This window comes from Osmia lignaria, chromosome 2, assembly GCF_051020975.1.
Source record: "Osmia lignaria lignaria isolate PbOS001 chromosome 2, iyOsmLign1, whole genome shotgun sequence".
Classification (NCBI taxonomy): Eukaryota; Metazoa; Arthropoda; class Insecta; order Hymenoptera; family Megachilidae; genus Osmia; species Osmia lignaria.
Window position 1 is genome coordinate 6647590 of NC_135033.1, and position 18960 is coordinate 6666549.

Below are 18960 nucleotides of genomic sequence, written 5' to 3' on the forward strand. Positions count from 1 at the left end.
TAAAAACATACGATTTATTCTTTATTTATGAATAGTATAAAAAATTACAATGCGTATTAAAAATTTACTTCATACATAAACAGAACAACAATTTCACTTTTAACAATATATTTAAGTTCTATAGTAAGCTTCCGGAAGTTGTATGAAAGTTATTATTTTTATAAATGTATGCGATCGTATATGTACAAGCTCGTGAAATTAAATATACTTATACGTTGTTAATGAGTGGATTTGGGAACTGGATGGCTAGGGGTAAAAACTTCGTAATCTACTACAGAGAAATGATAGTCTCCCATCAATAGAGTATTCGAAGCGTGTTCACCTTCATAGCTGTGAGGAAGATTACTATAGCTTTCCATATTCACGTTACAATTACTAGAAATGAGTAAATCGGCTCCCGCTCCAAAAATTGGTCCAATACTGTAATATCATTAAAAAAAAGAACAATATTATTTTACTAAACGTTAATGTACTTTTTTATACTTGTAGATGGAATGATGATATTTACTCTGGGTGATAACAAATTGCGAAAGGTTTTTTCACGATGTCGTATTTTGTTGGAGGTACATCTTGGTTGTTTGTTAACGTAAACAGGAAAGCTTTTTCTGAAAAGATGTAGTGTCCTTTAGCATTTGTCTTGCCCCATGGTGCATCACTGAAACCCCCACAAATTTCTCCTCGAGTTCCCTAAAGAATTATTTTAAAATTTATCCATTTATATAATATGAAATATTCAAATTACATACCAATGCAATTACGTATGTTGGGCAAATTCCATCGCAATGCCGGTGAAACGATGCTGCTGAGTAACCATGACTAGAGGCTCTGGAACACATTAATAATGAGCGTGCTCCATTAGCATATAATTAAGTTTGATTGAGCACATTAAACATACCGGTACACTAAACGCCAAGTCTGTTTCGGTGATCCGTACCACTGATTCAGAAGACGTTGGAAGCCCATCTTATCTCTAGATAAGATTTGTGATCCAGGGAACAGTAATGGACTTACTCTCGGTTGTAGCCGTTTGTCTGCGCAAATTTCTGCATACTTGTTCGGGAGCGCTGCATACCTATACCTAAAACAAGACGTACGAATCGAAAGCCTCCAGGATAAACAAAACTTCCTGGCAAAGCATACCTTGTGGGTTTTGAGCCACTTGATCGATCGGGATTGAAAAATTCGTACCTCTCCAAGGAAAGTTCTATAGGCACCGCTCCCGTCGGTTCTACTTCCTCCGCAAAGACTTGACTGTCGATTAGCAGCAGGCGAACATGATTTATCACTCCCGATAAATGTTGGCAAACCCTCACACGTTCCTCCTCTGTCCAGTGTTGAGTAGGCTGCGTCACCCCTGCCTAGGAGCGTGGTCCGTACGGTTAAGCGTTCCTTAACTCGTAATTCTAAATTCCGATCCAAGAACCTAAGGACCCAAGGACCCGGTAATAATCGTATGCGACATAAGGTCTAAGACCTTGTACGACATACGCACGATCAGAGCGTTAAGCCTTCTTGGAGTTTTCAAAGGGAATCAAAGTACTCGGAAACGGAATAGAAGTTTCAAGGAAAAAGAACCTGATATTTAGCCCAGTTTAGTACCGCTCTCCAAACATCTTCTTCCTCCAATCCCAGATAGTCTGAAGATATAAGCTTCACCAATGCATCCTTTGGAAGATTACAAAATGCTGTTGTTTTGACTATGTCTACAGCATTTTCTCCTATGTAGGTAAAGCATCTCTCGATGAAAGAAGAACAAGCTCCTTTACCACCTATGGCAGAAAAATATAACACCAACAATGTTTCTTATTAACTTAAATACTGTTGTCTCATAAACAATGATACTTAACTTTTAGAGAAACTAACATTATGTCTGCTTTTTGTTAAACAATAGAATATAAAGATGTAACAAAGGATATTGGAATATAACTATAAAAAAGAAATTGTAAGATTTGATTCAAAAATATTTATTCAATGTATGTTTAATTCACATTAGTTATGTTTGCAGTTCCATCATATATTTACATGTAGGGTTCATTTTAAAACTAAATAATAGTATAAACCTGAATACAGTTTGATATCATTTACATACAGTCTTCTGTCGAACAAGATACAAACATGTTACAAACAGTTTATAATGCTTGAATGCTTTTATTCTTTGAAAGAATTGTTCTATTACCAAATTACAACAACAAATACATTTTCTAATGAAGAATAATACTGTCATTTCAACATGACACTGATATTTTCAGTTACAAATTGTGCTGATCAATTTATAATTATTTATCCTAATGGATTCAAATGTTCTCCACATTGAGGGTTTTCGGGTCACTTCTCTTGGCGTACAGTTTATTCACGTGAGTTTCACACACGTAATCTTTGCACAAAATAAAAAACAACGTGTTTGTTATTCGTCCTAGAACGTCCTCCGAGGTTATGGTTCAACATCTAATTCCCTCCTGGATTCGTATTTTGTATTAATGTTATGTTATCGCCTTTTAACATGATCCGTCCAAGTGGTTTTCTGTTCTTAGTCTTCAAATGATATTCCTCCGCATCGTCCAGCACCAAATTCATGTATTCATCAAATCCGACGATATGACCCTCAATCCGTAGATTTATGTTTTCAAATAACCAAACTTGTACCCGTGAACGGTTTTGTAAGTATCGAAATATAAGGTTGATGGGTTGTACCATCACCTTCTGAACTTTCTGTGGTCCCTTGTATGACATTTTTGTGATGATTTTTAAAAAATTAACAGGCAACGCTCAATAATCGCGTGCTTCGTAACTGCCGGACGCCGGAAGATGTGGCGTCGTTGTCGTACCAACTGTTGCTCCTAAATTTCACTTCGCACACTTTTTTACAACGAATATGTTTAAAATTATTCCTTCTTTAAAAACAATTATAATCGGTAACAGGGAAGATATAGATCCGAAATAAATTTAAAATTTGTGTTTTCTAATATTTGATAAATATGGGTAGTAATAAGTACTTTTGTATTGGTACCACTGGAGTTTCATGGCGGTTTCCTGTAGCGTGCTGTTTCGAGTGTGAATAATGTCGCTTACATTACAAGTTCAAACAAAGTGTAAAATAATTCGTTTACGTAATGAGTTTTTGTGCGCCGCGAGTTGGGAGAATCTGGAGCACCTTCATGATTTTTGTGTCACGATATATTGTACCAATTGCAACTGGCGTCATATCACAACGCTATTGAAGGTAGGAATTCGAATCAGGAATATTGATAAGTTTACATTATTTTAAGCCATAAGTAAAGCAGATGGCAGCTAAATAATTTAATAAGCTGCGAATATTCTGCAAGCTTTACTTTGATATGTTCTTAAATTTTATATCAATGCGAACTTTAAACATGTGACTACAAGCGTCCTTCAATGTTGAACGAAGAGATTATTGTCTTGTAAAGTTGCATTTTTCTGACAAGATAAGCAATATTAGTGCCTAATTAAAGCGAAAAGAATATTATAGACTTCTAATCTAACTATATAATTGCATTACGACTTGTATAAAGCGTTAAAAATGATAATCAAGGCATTTGCATTTTCGTGAGGATTAGAGTAATATAGCCCTCTAGCAGTAAAGTCCAGAACTAGTGAATTCAAACTTTCCTTACTTTTTCTATAACACTTGATCATTTTCGACTGTCAAATATTTCAAACAACATTTGAACATTATATTTATATTATACTTACATAAAAATTGTTAATTTTGCAAAAACAAGTCATTTTTTATCTCATTAATTGTGCCGCTTTCTAGTAGATGGCGTTAGCCATACTGTTTGTAAATTGTATTGATATAAAATTTAAAAACATAAAAATATTGTTAATATTTTGGATGATATTAATATCAAAAGTAATTTACGGAAAAGTAACATTCATTTTCATAATTAAATACTATAAACTTTAGTATACAACTGAACAGTGCGAATGATAAAGTAAATATTAATTTAAATTTTTCTGCGTAAGCGTTTATACACAAGTGGTGGGTGGTATAGATCTCTGTATATGATCTATACACCGGAGATACCTATATCCATCATCTATTTGAAATTCCGCGATTTGCTTCATTTTAACAAAAGGCATCGAGTTGGGGAATAAAAATTTCATTCGACGCATAAAGTTTGAATAGTATCTCGTGAATAACTTACTAGGAACTCGCTCTTGGGCATCCAAAGCCGCAGTCAAAAGAGCACAAGCGTTTCCGGGGCTGAGAGTAGTGGAGACGTGTTCCACGCAACTCCTTCGAAGTTCTTCGACACCGAGTTCGTGAGCGAGTCCTAGCATCTCGAAAATGCCACTGTCCTGCAGCATAATCTATAGTAAAGTTGAGAGAGTGAAACTCGGTCATACTCTTTGCTGAAGTTTCGTTTAAATTTTTATCAGAGGTTTTCTTTACACGTCTCTTTAACTTATAAGAAATGGGGCTACAGAGAAAGAATGTGCATTTGCTCTTTTCTAAGGTTTTATCGTTATGACATAAATGGATGTAAGCACTGAAATAGAGGACATACATTGTGAATTTTTTACTATAAAAAAGTAAAATATCTTTTTCTTTAAAACATCATAATTTTGCCTTATGCATTTGCCTTAAGAAAAGTTCAGTAATTCTCTAACACTTGGTACTGAAATGTTGTTTTTAAAAAAAAGACTCTTCCTCTGTAATTTTTAAGTACTATATACCTTGCCCGTGTAAATGTAATGAATGAACTGTCGAAACGTCTCTGAATGAGCGTGTGGCATACGCACTGGCGTTGGATTTCCGGGTGTCCCGATCCTCTTCGCAGCCGTGAAGTTCTTGCACCTGAGAAATCAGTCGAACGACATCGGTTCTTAACGACAATAATTGGCATGATACGAACAGGATACGGCGGGGTGAGGAAGACAATGAAAGAGGAGCACCTCTTTGAATCGCGCGAGCGTAAATGTGCTGTGGGTGCGTGGCCGTTCTCTAACGAACACCCACCACTTCGCCTTTCGTCATCTCCGCTTCTCTACTTCTGCCAGTGTTTCTTGTTACAAAAGGGCTTAATTGACTTCGTCAGGAAGCTCCGTTGCCACGAGAGTATTCGTAACGTACGCGGTCGTGCTTTAGTTTTACGTTCCTCTAGAAATTAATGGCAACCTTCGAACAGTCACTTCTCAACCCCTTTTTCTCTCCCTACGGCGAAACTCCGCCAGAATTCGAGAAGAAGAAATTTTTTACTGACACCCCGATAGCTGAAAGCGGATCCCCCATGACCCATTGGGAGAACATTCGATCTCGGCTTTTCTCTCTTACACCATTCCCAACCTCGTACGATACTAGATACACAAAAGGTGAGCTTTTAATATCGACAAGTCTAGAAACGAACAGTACGCTTTTCTTTATTCCTGAATCGTCGATGCACTTCACGTATGTCCTTTCGCGTAAAAGCTGGCGTATCCTTCGGGGTGTATTGCAACGATCTTTTCGAACTCTTCATCTACCATTTTCCATCGATCGATTGATTTTAGACTCTTCATTTTCCTTTTCGAAAATTTAGTAGGTATCGTTTCCTAATCTATGGAAGTCTTTCGTTTGAACATCTCAATGCCTAATTCTAATCGAAGTACCTTCGTATTTCGTAAATTCGGATCACCATTGACCCAGCTCCGCTGCTTAGAGGTTGAGAAAAAAAGTGCCTTATACTTCACGTGTCAGAGAGTTGAAGATCGCAAAAGCGCGTAAATTCTTAAACGAGCCTTTCGAATGCTCGAAGACACTCGTGACAAAAGTCAGCCCGGTTTCTAGTGCCTACCGTTCTAAATCGTGAAACGTAAAAAGATTTCGTGTGCCAGAAACGAAAGAGGAGGTCGTGGCACGGGGTTGCAAAGGGGAGGAGCGAGGAGGGGATGGAAGCTCGCACGGGCGTTCGTATCGAATCAAAAGAAAATCCGTCAAAGAGCGAGCGCAAATGGAAAAGGCATGCACCGTGCTGCTTTGATATTATAACCGACGCGTTAACAAACGCTCGGCTTCGTCGACGGGTGAGCGGGAAAGTTGGATAAAAAAAAAAAAAAAAATCATGGTCGACCCATGAAACATGGTTGCCGAGTCGACAGAGGAAAACTAGTGCTCAAAAAAATTAAAAACACGGCAGAGGAGGAAGTAGTAGGCGCACAGGTGCGAATATAGCCTCGCGCGCAACGGGTCGACTTTTAACGGATCGAAAAGAGAAGAAGGAAAACTCGGGCTTTATGCTTTCCGGTGTAGTTCGGAAACGATGCGGGCTGCGCATAATATCAAAGCGACAGTCCACGTATTTATGTCCGCAAATTAGAGGGAAATATATTCGAGTACGTATCGAGGATTTCTCTTTTTGCCGGGTTTCCTCGTTCTCACATAGCATCATATAATTATCGCTCGAACGTCGGTTTCCGTGAAACTCGAGCAAGGAACAAGTTTCTCTCGAGATCTAACACCTGAACATCTAAGACGCGTACGTAGCGAAGAATTTCGAGAGAACCGGCCGCGATATCGGGGATCGCGCGAAGAGGCGAGAAGAAAAAGGAAAATGAGAGGGGAAGAAAGTATTAGGAGGAAAAATCAAGGCACACCTGCGGGTGTTCGGCGGTGATGGATGGTACGCGAACAAGAAGCGTGTAGAGAGGCGAAAGAAGAAGGGAGGTAAAAAAGAAAGGAGAAAAAGGTGGGAAAAAGAAGAGAGGAAAGTAGTGGAGCGAAGCTTTTCCCTAATCACAGGCGAACGCCGCAGCGGAATCAAAGAAAACCAAATATCAGCGAGTGACGCCGAGAAAAGAATAGGGCACCGCGCGTCTGGTGTGACGACGAGGTGTCACGGGGGTGGTAACGTAGGTTCACGAGCCTCGACGTGGAAAGAGGATGTTAGGGGGTAAAGAGTAGGAGGACGCTAGGCGGTGGCGGGAAACGAGGGTCGTGGCTGCTTGGTTTTACGCCGGCAAGGGTTGAATGTCGCCGCGGGCTCCGCTACTAACGACCAAGCGTGTGCGATTATATAGCGGCTCCGTCGATCTCCGTGCAAAAACCGCCTCCGCTTCCGGTGCACCAGAGGAGTCAAATTCCCGCCACACCTCCCTCGTTTCCCGTACCCGATCGAAACGACTGCTTCTCTCCACCGTCCATTATCGGGATCCCGGACTCGAACGTATAGTATAGTCGAATGCGTAATTACCGAGGGAAAGTGTGCCGGTAACGAAGGCTCCTTTTTTAATCGGAAGCTCTTTTTCACCCCGGGACGAAGAAGTTTGTAGAACAGATCGGTCTTGAGGTTTATAATTGTTTTAAGGAAGCCTAATATTAATTTCTGATGAATTTAAAGCTTTCTTATATGAAGGTTTATGTTATTTATTTTCTTCTTTTCTAATAAGGATCAGCGAAATAGGCGACAGGTTCAAAGAGGGATGTTTTAATAGGCATCATTTGGTATTTGTATGTATAAATTAATTTGCTTTCAATAAAGCTGAATTAGCTGGTTAAGTCGTATCAGCGACGAGTCAAAGGCACGACGTAACGTAAGTACTCCTTGAAGTGTTAATAGCGGTCAATTCAACGCGGAATCCTATAAAAAGGACGAGTAACGAAGGGATTACGTTGGCGAGTACCATTGAACGGCACCGGAGCCTGAGCTTATTTTTTCAATTTCCTTTCTCCCGTTTTCAAGCATCGTTCTCGTCCGCGTCGCGTTTCGAAATGACAAGGATTACAAGAGGCAGAGAGAGGGTAGGAAGGGCGGGGTCACCGGGTCTTTGTCAGGATTTTCAGCGTACCGAAGAGCACCGCGTAGAGTTTCGAGTGCGGTCGCGTATTGTCCATTCGTTTCTCCTACGGACGCCTGTCACCGGCATGCGTAACTTAATTTTCCGAGGCCAGAGATGGAAAAGAGAGACGACGACAAAAGAACCAACGACGCTCCCTTCCGCGTCGCGATATCAAAAGGTTTCACGGGAATATCGTAATTGACATTGCAATTAGCATCGAGTCTATCCGGACGGAACGTCGAATGCCTGGCTCCCTAACACGCAACGCGGAATCGTCCTAACGACAATTAGAATTCCGTGGAGTTAAAACGCGGCCACTAGCCGAGACTGAATCCTCGAATAGGCTGCTTTTCTCTTATTGTCCAACTAATTAGAACGTTCAATCGATTCATTTCGCCGTAACAATCGGGAGCTCCTCTTAATTAAAATTCATCGCCGCCGCGGACTTTCCGCGATGGAGGAAACTTTGATGACTTGGCAATTCCATTTTTCTCTCTCCCTCTCTACCTTTTCCTGTCTACCGCGAGTACGCCTGTTCGACCAAGAATTTTCATAGAGTTTTCGCTGATCGAACCGGTGTTTCGCGAGTCGAGTACCCTTCCGCTTGGCTAGTCTTTCCCTTTTCTTGCGAGACGAACAGGGGAACAGAAGGTAAAGGGCAACGGAGAGGGTATAGGTAAATTATGTATATCTACAGGATCGTCGGTGACTTTGGAAATTTAACGAAGTTATCATTTCCTTGCCGTTGCGTTCGTTTGCAATTCCGGCGGGAACTTTAAGCCCGGCCATTTTATCTCTGCCGTTCGAGAGAAAAGTTTCTTAACGCGGTTACAGCGAAGCGAGTTCCCTCGGGCCTGTCGGATAAACGACAAGTTACGGTGCTCGTAAGCAAGAAAACACTATCGCGAAAAAATTTGTAAAGTAATCTCCATTAGATATTTAATTTTTCACACAAAAATAATAAATTTTCCGGTAAATTTTACGCGAAGATTTTAAATCTTTGGTTGGTAGTGTATTTTCCAGCAGATTTGTTCTCGTGTCTGGAGAATGAGACAGCATAATGCGTCACGTTTCAACGATAAATTCCGCAATTTTTCTGGAAGACGTCGAGGCCCGTTGTCTCGATAACACGACGTCCCGTTTTTCACGAGTAACCGCGGAAAACGCGCGAGTTTCTCGACTCGTTCGTCTCCCGCGTGATTTCACGCATCCTTTCGATACCTTTTCCCCTGTCCCCGAGGGAATCCTGCTTGGCTGCGAATCGATCGATGAGACGCATCGACGTGGCGGTTTTAATAAAAATTACGATTAACAATTAATTAATCCGGTCCCGCGGCGCGCTGCTCGCGGTAATAAAATTTCTGACTTCGCTTGCTGTCTATTCGTGGGAACGCGTCGAACCTGTTCCCGTCCCCAGAGGCGTTGAATGATATCGACGAGGAAAAGGAAATAGTATAAATTGTCTCATTGTGTGCCCCTCGCGTGGAATATCCATTCGGCGAGGACATCGATGCAGGCTGGTAAATTATGGTAATGCCAGGTTAGTAGTCGTAAATTTACCCCCTTAGCAGTTGTAGGGTCCACATTTCTGCACCTCCATCAAAGATGATAAAAATATTAACGATATCAAACTTCTATGTTTTTCGATTTCTAGTCATGAAATTGTTTCAACCATTTCGTTACTTAAAGGTAACCATAGGCACTCGTAAAAATCTGACCATTGACCGGACCTAATTGTCATTCAGCATTAGACTGTGAGCATCGTAATGCATCGGGTACTGACCTTGCTTTTAAGATAATTCTGTGAGCGTACACCGGCGTTTCGTCCCGTCCTAGAAGGAATACTATGTCAGCTGTATCTTTGTCCTCGGAAAGTCGGGCCAGGTCCTCCAAAAGTCTCGGTACACCGGCTAAGCCTGCTTCGCCGGATACCCCTGCTGCTCCTGGTGCCGCCCCCACGGCGACTGCTCTAGTTCCCATGATCTATGAATTCGAAATCACCAACTGCGTGGGAAACAAAGAAAAAAGAAATTATTTAACGAAGTCACATGTATGTTATCCAGGGGGTTCTTCTAGTTTGTGAGAGAGCATCTGGTTTGAATATCGAGGCTAATTCGGTAGCTGTTGACAGTTTAATATTTCTATGAATACTTGATAATCCCTAAGCGAAGACGTTTAATTTTAATAGAATTCTCAATCATTAATCAAATTTTCTTCATTTTCAATCGTGTCAAAGAATCGATTAAGTCAGCAGCAGTTATCGAATCCTCCTCTTTAAAGACATCCTTCCGTTCAGCAATGGTGGTACCGATCGCGAGAGTATGCGCAGCCGGTGATACAAGCAATTCGCGATAATCCGAAATTAATGGGGCCGCAAACAGGAATAAACCCGTGACTGATGACGGGATGCGCGAATGGCGGTTCGCGTGTGTCATCGTCTCGAACGCTTTCCGGTGGCATCCGCGAATCGCGAGCCTGTAACAGCAGCGACAAACCAGGCGTGGAAAAAAAGCAAAACCGATTAACGCACAATCGGCGCTAATTGCGCGATTAATATTTGATTTGCACCGCGTCGCGTCGTCGCTTGGCTCTCCCTCGCACCGTCCCTTTCTCGCTCGCTCTTCGCCGGTCGGTCGATCGACGCGGAGATTTTGTGTCAGGGCGGTTGGTTGATTCCCTTTTAATTAGTTCGCGTTTTGTTGTTTTCGAACGCGTCGATCGGGAGGGCACGCGATCGCCGGTCATTTGCCCTCTTTGATTTCCCCGCTTCGACAACGAGTTTCCATTAAAAAGCCATCCGACGAAGCTTCTGTTTATTCCCGACTGAGCAGGTTGCGCGTTAAAAAATGAATTAACGACCGGGATGTCGTGGCTGCCTTTGCTTCCCATTTCGACAAGTTACCGATAGCTATGGATATTTCATACATTCTGCTGCAAATTTCTTGTACAATTTAGAATTATTTTCGTAATAAATTATTCAAAATCAAAAAAGGCAAGAAGCGTAATAATTTAAAAAATGCTACAAATTGAAAATTCAATTTTCCAGTTTTCTTCCTTTTAATACATTTTTTTCCAACACCCTGTATATTCAAAGTGATTGCTAGCCCCGTCATTAGTTATTGATTCGGGCATGAAAAACACGTATTACGGATAGAGATGGGATCTAAGTACATTGCAAGTAGGTTCGAATCGATAGCTTCGCACAGTTCATGAATACTTTGAAGCAATGCTTTCAAGTAGATTCAAACCTAGATAAGATGGATTGAAACTTCTTAACACATTGATTACAGCGGTAGAAATGGACACATGAAACTTTCACGGTTCAAGATTCCTTCGAACGATAAAGTACTTATAAGTACTTTCTCGAACCCTATAGGTACTCATCCTGGGCTTCGAAACCAGTTTGTATAATCTGAGTACTTATACACAAAATAATATTCAAGTATCGTGAAATGTAACTTTTGTATTGCATTCGCGAGTGTTTAATGAATTTGATCTTATCATTGGACACTTGGGTGCCAAGTCACCCTTACCTGAATGATGTATGAATTTCTATAATGATCTGTCATCTCACTTACCTAATTACGAGTAATTTAACTAAATACTAAACTAGATTCACTGAGAACGAAATAAATAGGATTGCGTACGATTTTGTCTTATTCAAAGAATTAATCACAAGTATTATTATCACAGTAACGATTTCACACAATTATATTAAATATTTGTATACTTTCGAAGGTACTTTGACGAATGATTATCGCGAATCCGCGTATCAGCTACAACTACGATAGCTCATCAGCTCTGATTTGAATTCGCTTATACGTTCAATATCATTCTTCAAATAAATAAACAACCGTCTACACTCTGGAATGCTCGTTACCAAACACTGTCGCTGTCGATCGCTTCGAGATTCCACGAACTTTAGGTTGTCGAGGCAAAGGAAACTCACCTGACGATCGTGATTCCGCGTTTCAGAAGCTCTTACCTTCGAAGACGTGACGCGATTATTCCAAGAAACGTCGAAGAGCGTCTAAAGGAGCCGCGATGGCACACGTGGAGGAGCGTTGGCTTTACACGCGAAACACTGCATCTTCTAACCGATCCACGGCATATTACACTCTCACGGGGCGAAACATTGTCCTCTGAAAAGTAATCCGGTGGTATTGGTTGCTCCAGAACGCGAACGTACTCCCGCGAGGATCACCGCGTGTAGAGAGGATCGATATGAAAAAAATCAGCGAACGCGGATGAAGAGCGACTGCCTTTCGGCCGGAAGTTGGCAAGTTCAACACCAGCTATTTCTCAGGCACGAGACGAGTTTTACGAGAGCTGGACCAGGCCTGCTCTGTACCCGCCGTCTTCGTAGCTCCTTCTTACCGTCTCGTTCTATCGTTCCCTCAGGTGTGCTCGCACCTCTTTCGACCGTGGCCGCTTCCCTTCCTTTCTTCTCGTTCTCGCGTGGCCAATGCTCCTGCAAGATCACTCCTTCTCCAGCCGTTGTTGCCAGATCCTCTCTGGAGCACCGATCACACGATCAAAAAGGATACACGCGTTGCCTCATTCCAGCTAGCAACGAATGCTCGTCTAAAGGCCCATTTATACGTCGATAGGCTTAACTCGGAAACGTTACACTTTCCTAGAACTAGTTCATAATATTTCTCATTGTTCTCAAGCAAATTCGCTGATAACGAATATTTCACGAACTTATGATGAATCAACAATCGGGCTCGTCTGAACGGCGCTGTCGATGAAAAATTCATTGAAATGACGAGAAACGTTATATTTTATACAATTTAACCCATCCAAAATACCGAGGGTCATCAATTTCGAATGATGATGTGGAAAAATGCTTCTGACACGCTGGAACATTAATTATTAACAATTCGATGGATTAATTTTTTAAATTCAAAGTTTGTCACCTTCTGTTATTAGCATATTACCGAAGCTATTCGAAGATGATCTATTCTCTTCTTTTATTCATTATTCGAGGATAGAAAATTTGAAACACTGGCCATCGATGGCCACGTCGGTTAACGTATTAACTCGGCCCCCCTTCATCGACAGGATCCGACATTTTTGCGTGTTTCAGACCGCCAGCGATCTTCTAGCGTCGCATATCTTATCCGCATTCCTCCCTTTGTTCTTCTTAAATCGTAGCAAAGGCAAGACCACTTGCTCGTCCATCTTCTACTCCTCTCGTCCCTTGTTTTCCAGACGGACTTCCGTGGTTTTGCTCGGTTGAGCGATACTGCCGCAATGCGGTGCTTCCTGCTTTTCCGCAAACAAAACGAGATCGTCCTTTTATTTGCCACGATCTGGACAGTCTTGTCCTCTCGTGGCTCAGCCGTGATTTCTTGAACCCAGCCTGGATCGTGACTCGCAAATTCTAGAATCGTGATCTCAAGGAGGTTCAAGTGTTTTCTGCAGAATCATCGTTTCATTTCTCTCAATAATGGCAATAATTACTTAGATATCGTAATTCTTGAAAATCGTTCAAGAGAATTCAATTTTTAATTAAACCTGACTGAGAGAATAAATACGTTTATCAAAGACGCTCCTTTTTCAGTCGTGAAACAAGCATTTCAGAATCTCGCCTGTTTCTCGGTGTAATTTGTACTGCTGCCATTCTAACAGGATATGCTTTATCTTTCCATGTTTCTCATTTACTTTGCCGTTCCATACTTTGGAGCATTACCGCGTTACGCGACGAAAATGATAAATTACAGGTAGACGTTGCGCCTGTCTCGTTAAAATGTAGGGATCTACGATTAAATTTCTAGTCTACTACAGTGATCGATCGACGGTAAGGCAGACGTTTCATTCTTGTTAGTGTGGTATCGATTGTTGGTTCAATGATATCGATTCATCGATAAATGTAATAATATCGATGCATGGTAGAATCGAATTAACTAATGATTTAAGAAATTCCCGTTTAGGGTCCCTCTTCATTGAGGATCGAAGATTCAAATTTTATTTGGGTAATCAAATAATTAACAAAAGAAATAGGAAAACAAACGTTGAACAACAGTATTATTATGTTAATAATATAAGATAAACAATTGAAAGCTTGCATTTGAAAATTATGTATTTGTATTCTTAGTAATTATAGCTTTGATGTCTGACTATTTATATCCACTTCTATTGTGGCAATGAATGCATTAGCACATTGAATGCTATGGGAGTAGAAAAATATTTTAATACTGCTATTGTACAAATAATGTAAAATTCCTAATCTAAATAATTAGAGCTTCAATATGTCATTTTCACCTCTTTCAAAGTGTTAGCTAATTTAAATTCATTATTAGCATAATATTAATGCCACTCAAAATAATACTGAATATATTAAAATTGTGGTCCCCCTGCAGTCAACCCGTTAATCAACATAATTTCAATAGCAAGAGGGAGAAAAATCTCCATTCGTTTCGTTTTTCCTGGCAAGTGTTTCAACAAGGAAAGCGATGAAAATTCGCTGTCGCCAGGTGGATCGTACATAATTTTATATAATATGGCACACATTAGGCGTGAAGTGTCTCTCGTGGGGATGGGACGCGAGTATCCAGCCTCGGTAATATCCGAGGCAGTTTTTTTCTCCGTGCTGAAATGGAATCCCCGGCAGTAATAATCGGGGAAAGATCACTTAACGGGCCCTTCAGTGTAAGAGCTCAACCACCGTCATTCGCACCTCCGCGAATTTGCTGGTAGCGCCTAACGAAATTGCCGCATTATGTCGTTTAACGGCCTCGGAAATACCACGGATCGGGAAGCGAGAAGAGAGAGAATAATAAAACACGGAAGAGAGGGAAAGATGGAGTCGCAAAGCTGCCACCGGACGATAGTGAACGAGGCGAAAAAGAGACGGAAGAACCGGGGACGAGAAAATTACACGGGATGTCCGCGTGATAGAACGATGCGACGCGACGCCATAATACAGTAGGTTTCAGAAGCATACCAACCCCCAAATATTTCAATGTTTCGCCCTTTCAGGAAAAAATTTATTACACCTCATCTTTTTCTATTAATGTACATAATACCATGAAAGCGAGTAAGAGAGAAGAAATTATAATAAATTTCCAAGTATAACAGTTTCTGCTGTAAAATAATTATTTTCAATTGTTTCATAAATGTAGAAATTTTAGTTACTTTTGTTAGATTTCTACCACTGAAATAATCAATTTTTAGGGGGTTGGTATATTTTTGGAGGGTAGTGTACGGGAAAAGGTGTCAGAGAGTGCGAACAAGCGGATCCGAGGTTCGCGCTGCATAATAGATGCGTCGGCTGCGCTTTAGCGCAAACAGGAACAAATTCCTCGGTGCACTCGTTGCAACAATTGAATCGGTAATCAAGCCGGTCCCGATAATCGAATCAGAGCCGGCTACACGCGTAATTGAAATTTCGCAGCCGACCACTGCAAATATCGCACCGCCTACATCCCTTTTCATTCGTTGCGCAGCCCGAAATTACCCTGCACCAGTTTTCCCGAATCGACGTTCGAATCGAAAATGTTGTCCGTCGGTTGTGCGGCAATCTTACAAATTGTCGCATAGCCGCGGACAGGGGTGAGGAGGGAACGAAATTGATCGTCGACGAGGGGATGATCGATAGAGACGCCGATGTCACGGACCGTTCAACGTTTCACGATATAATTCGAGCCGATGCGATTCCGCCGCGTGAAATCGTATTTCCGACATCGAAAAGTTCGCGCGACGGGACGACGTCAAATACAGACGACTCCCGCCATCCTGGGCAGGGGAGTCGCGTAATATCGGTCTGTTTCGAACGTCACTCGAGGGATTTCTGAGAACCCGCCAAGGAACAGACAGCTGGGGACGTTTTCCGTTTCCATTCATGAAGGAATATCGAAATTCGGCCCGTTCGTTGGCGTTATTGCGGTTGACAGGAAGATGAATTATCTTTCGCGTTGATGCTCTACCATGGAAATTAAGTCAAAGTCCCAAAGTCCACAGCCTAAGTACCGAGCGTCGCCGACTTTCCGGACGGATCCTTAGTGTCTGTAGGAAACCATAATACCAGGTTCAAGTTGACAGAGGGAAAAATTTAAAAGTTCCCATTTCACTAACAAAGGGAACTACCCAAGTGTTACACTCATTTATTAATGAAACTTTGCCAGCTTGTAGAGCTCGTCGAGGCGAACACGCCTATATCCCCTTTTGGGGGCAGACGGCTAATTGTTTAAAAGATATTAACAATTACAGTTAGTTACTCCTTACATTCTGAAGTATAACAAACTCACACATACAACTCGCAATCTAGAGATCCACGGTTCAAATCCTTGGTTCCCAACATTTTTTTTTTTTTTTTTTTAATGATAATTTGTCTCCTTTTGAATAACTATTACATAAAAATTATCATAAAAAAAAAAAAAATTGTTGGGAACTCAGGATTTGAACCCATGATATTTAGATTGCGAGTCATGGATCCGCTCCGTGGTTAAACACATGACTCGCAATCTGAAGGTCCTCGGTTCAAATCCTTGGTTCCCATTTTTTTTTTTTTTTTTTTTTTTAATAATAATTTGTCTCTTTTTAAATAACTAAAATTCTATATAATTCTAAACTAAAATTCTATATTCTATTTTGAGTAACTTAAATTCTATAAAAATTGCAGTGTATGTAATTAATTATTAATAAATGCAATGATTATAGCACGTGCAATGAGTACCGTGTGTTGCCGACTTTCCGGAGGGATCTTTAATATTTGTCGGAAACAGTGCGAACAGCACAATGTGTATATAGTTAAACCGGACATGCTGAATAGAATCGAACGTATAAAAGAATTCACTTTCAATGTTCAAATATAAAAGCCTATCTTTTAACGTATTTTACCGAGAGAAAATGAGAATTAATTATGGCAGGATTTAAAAATAAGCACTTGATTAACGCGGCTGACCGGATCAGATGTTCTTGCTCGTGAGAACGGGATGCTTTCTACGAGCGAATTTCATTTCGCAAACCGAGAATAAAAGAAAGCCTGGAAAAGAAGATGCAACCTCACCCTTCGCAGGTTTTTCGCGTAAATTGACCCTGACGAAGGAAGCATTTCTGTAAACTACTTTCATTCCCTCCCTTTTGTGCCGTTCCGTGGTGGCTTTGGCTGAAAAGCTCGTGGAAAATGCACGGTCGGCGACTCAGTATCAATTGTAAACAGTAATTATTAACAACGCCATTGTCGTTGACTAGAGACCGCCTTAATAATCGGCCCAACGAATCCCAGATCGTTTTATACGGCTGCAGAAGATCACTCTTCTCGCCCGACCGTGGCGCCAGCTCACAATGTAGGATTATTAACAGAGATTCTTAGAATGTGGAAATCCTCTTTAATTAGGAGCAGTTGAAAGCGCGACAAGACGAGAATGATGTCCAGGAAGCGGTCGAAGGATGCGCGAGTAACCTTAAAGAAAGTCTAAATAACATTTCTTTAAAAATAAGAACCCGAATATTACTGAAAATATCCATTTTTTTTGTAATAATTATCAATTATATCGTGGTTATCTATAAAATCTCATAGCCTAATTATTCTTATGGACATGAAGTTGAAGTTACGTGAATCGTATGCTCAAACAAACAACTAAAAACGAAGGCAAGTGTAACAGTGTTCCTGTCGGTTAAAATTCGCTCTTTCAAAGGGCAAGATAGCTACTAATGCTCTCTCAAAATTCTCTTTCTAGCCACTCGCTCTAAACACTTTTTCACAACTGTTCGCCCTTAAGGAGGCTCACCCCTTTGCGTACAAATAACACCATACATTCATAATCCCCTCTTGTTAGCCGCGCTGACGTATGCGCGCGCTTTCAGATTTACATCCGACAATCGTACACGCTTCATTCTAAATTAATTTCAACAAAATATCTCGAGAAATTAGAATAAAAAACGGTAGCAGTCTCCTCGCCGTTCTTCTCGTCATTCATACCCGGGGGTGGAATTACAAGCACGCGTTCTACCTTTGCGTTGAAAACAGATTGTACTGGCAATTCAAAGAATCTCAACGGACGTGGCAGAGCTTGCAACGGGATCGACGTGAAAGAAAGTCGTTCCTTCTGAAAAGGGAAGCACTTTCGCGTCGATGTCTAATTCATTTACCTCAAAGCACGAGTTGCGGTATCGGTTTCGCGATAAACGCGCCGCTGCCGGAGAATCGTAGTCAGCCTCTATTTCAACGGGATTGAATCGAGTCCGGAAGGCTGCTCGAGGTTATTCTTTTATTTTTTATTTTTCAAGCGGTTGCACGCCAGTCGAAGCGGGGGAACTGGCGCATCCTATTCACCTGCTTGTGCCGCGTCGCGGCGAAAAAGCATCATCCCCCTGGCAGTTTTCGCGTGGTGTAAACACAAAACTCGCGTGACGGAAGGGAAACAGGGAAAAAGCGTATCGCGGAAGCCTCTTGCCTCGCTCGCGTGTGTACGTATGTAAGTACACATCTCTCTGTACGCCTTGCGAGCTGTGCCGAAGGGTTTTTCTAAAGACGCGACACACAGAGAATGCGTAATACGCGGAACAATGCCCGACACGCTTTCCTGCGAGTCCGCTCGCATTCACGTATCCGTCCGCTCCATTATCTTTTCAGGAACGTCCACTTTGTGTCGTTTTCACGGGCCGCCCCGTGATACGTTCGCCCGGCTTAATTCAACCCTCTGAAAATGTACAAATGATCGCGTTACATCGCGAGCATCCGCGTTCGGCCCAGTTGAATTCATCGCGACCGCTCGTACGATTTATCGACGATGTAAATCAACGAACGATACGCGAACGTTTAACGCGGGCAACGGAATATTTATGCACGACCGTCCAGAGTGCGGACGATTTATATCGACGCCCGCATCCAACGGAATAAACCGATCACGCGGAAATTCGTTATGAACCGACCGGTTATGAATTCCCTTGTATCTGGCAGTTCGAACGGTTACGGGAAAAAATGGAATTAATTTCACGGGGCCATAACGTTTCGATGCTAGACGCAGCGAGAGTTACGGCTGCGAATCTGAGGGAAGTTGAACAAGTTAGAATTGATGGGAAATTGATGGAGATGAATATTTTTAATGTTAAAATAACATCGTGGGATTTTTGCCATGATTTTTTGCGAACATAAATCATTGAATAACAGCCAACTCTATTAGGGGTACAATCGCGACGCCTGTTTTCCAGCATTCGAGCCTGTGCAATTGATAA

The 18960-nt window shown here is 41.5% G+C and overlaps 2 protein-coding genes across 3 annotated transcripts; both read right to left on the reverse strand.

The window, feature by feature from the left end:
• Positions 1–81: 81 nt before the first annotated feature.
• LOC117606893 (BTB/POZ domain-containing protein 9) lies at positions 82–12183 on the reverse strand. Of its 2 annotated transcripts, none has more exons than XM_034329909.2 (10): positions 11762–12183; positions 9560–9780; positions 4699–4819; positions 4167–4332; positions 1576–1769; positions 1141–1358; positions 896–1078; positions 747–825; positions 509–687; positions 82–420 (listed from the first exon to the last, which is right to left on the reverse strand). In XM_034329909.2, the coding sequence occupies exons 2-10, from the start codon at positions 9754–9756 to the stop codon at positions 219–221; spliced, it is 1539 nt and encodes a 512-aa protein (XP_034185800.1). In that variant the 5' UTR covers positions 9757–9780; positions 11762–12183; the 3' UTR covers positions 82–218. The 2 variants fall into 2 exon arrangements, with proteins under 2 accessions (XP_034185800.1, XP_034185801.1); XM_034329910.2 differs by having other exon boundaries at positions 1189–1358; positions 11762–12182.
• LOC117606895 (Small ribonucleoprotein particle protein SmE) lies at positions 1960–3189 on the reverse strand. The gene has a single exon (XM_034329912.2). The coding sequence runs from the start codon at positions 2728–2730 to the stop codon at positions 2446–2448; it is 285 nt and encodes a 94-aa protein (XP_034185803.1). The 5' UTR covers positions 2731–3189; the 3' UTR covers positions 1960–2445.
• Positions 12184–18960: the final 6777 nt, after the last annotated feature.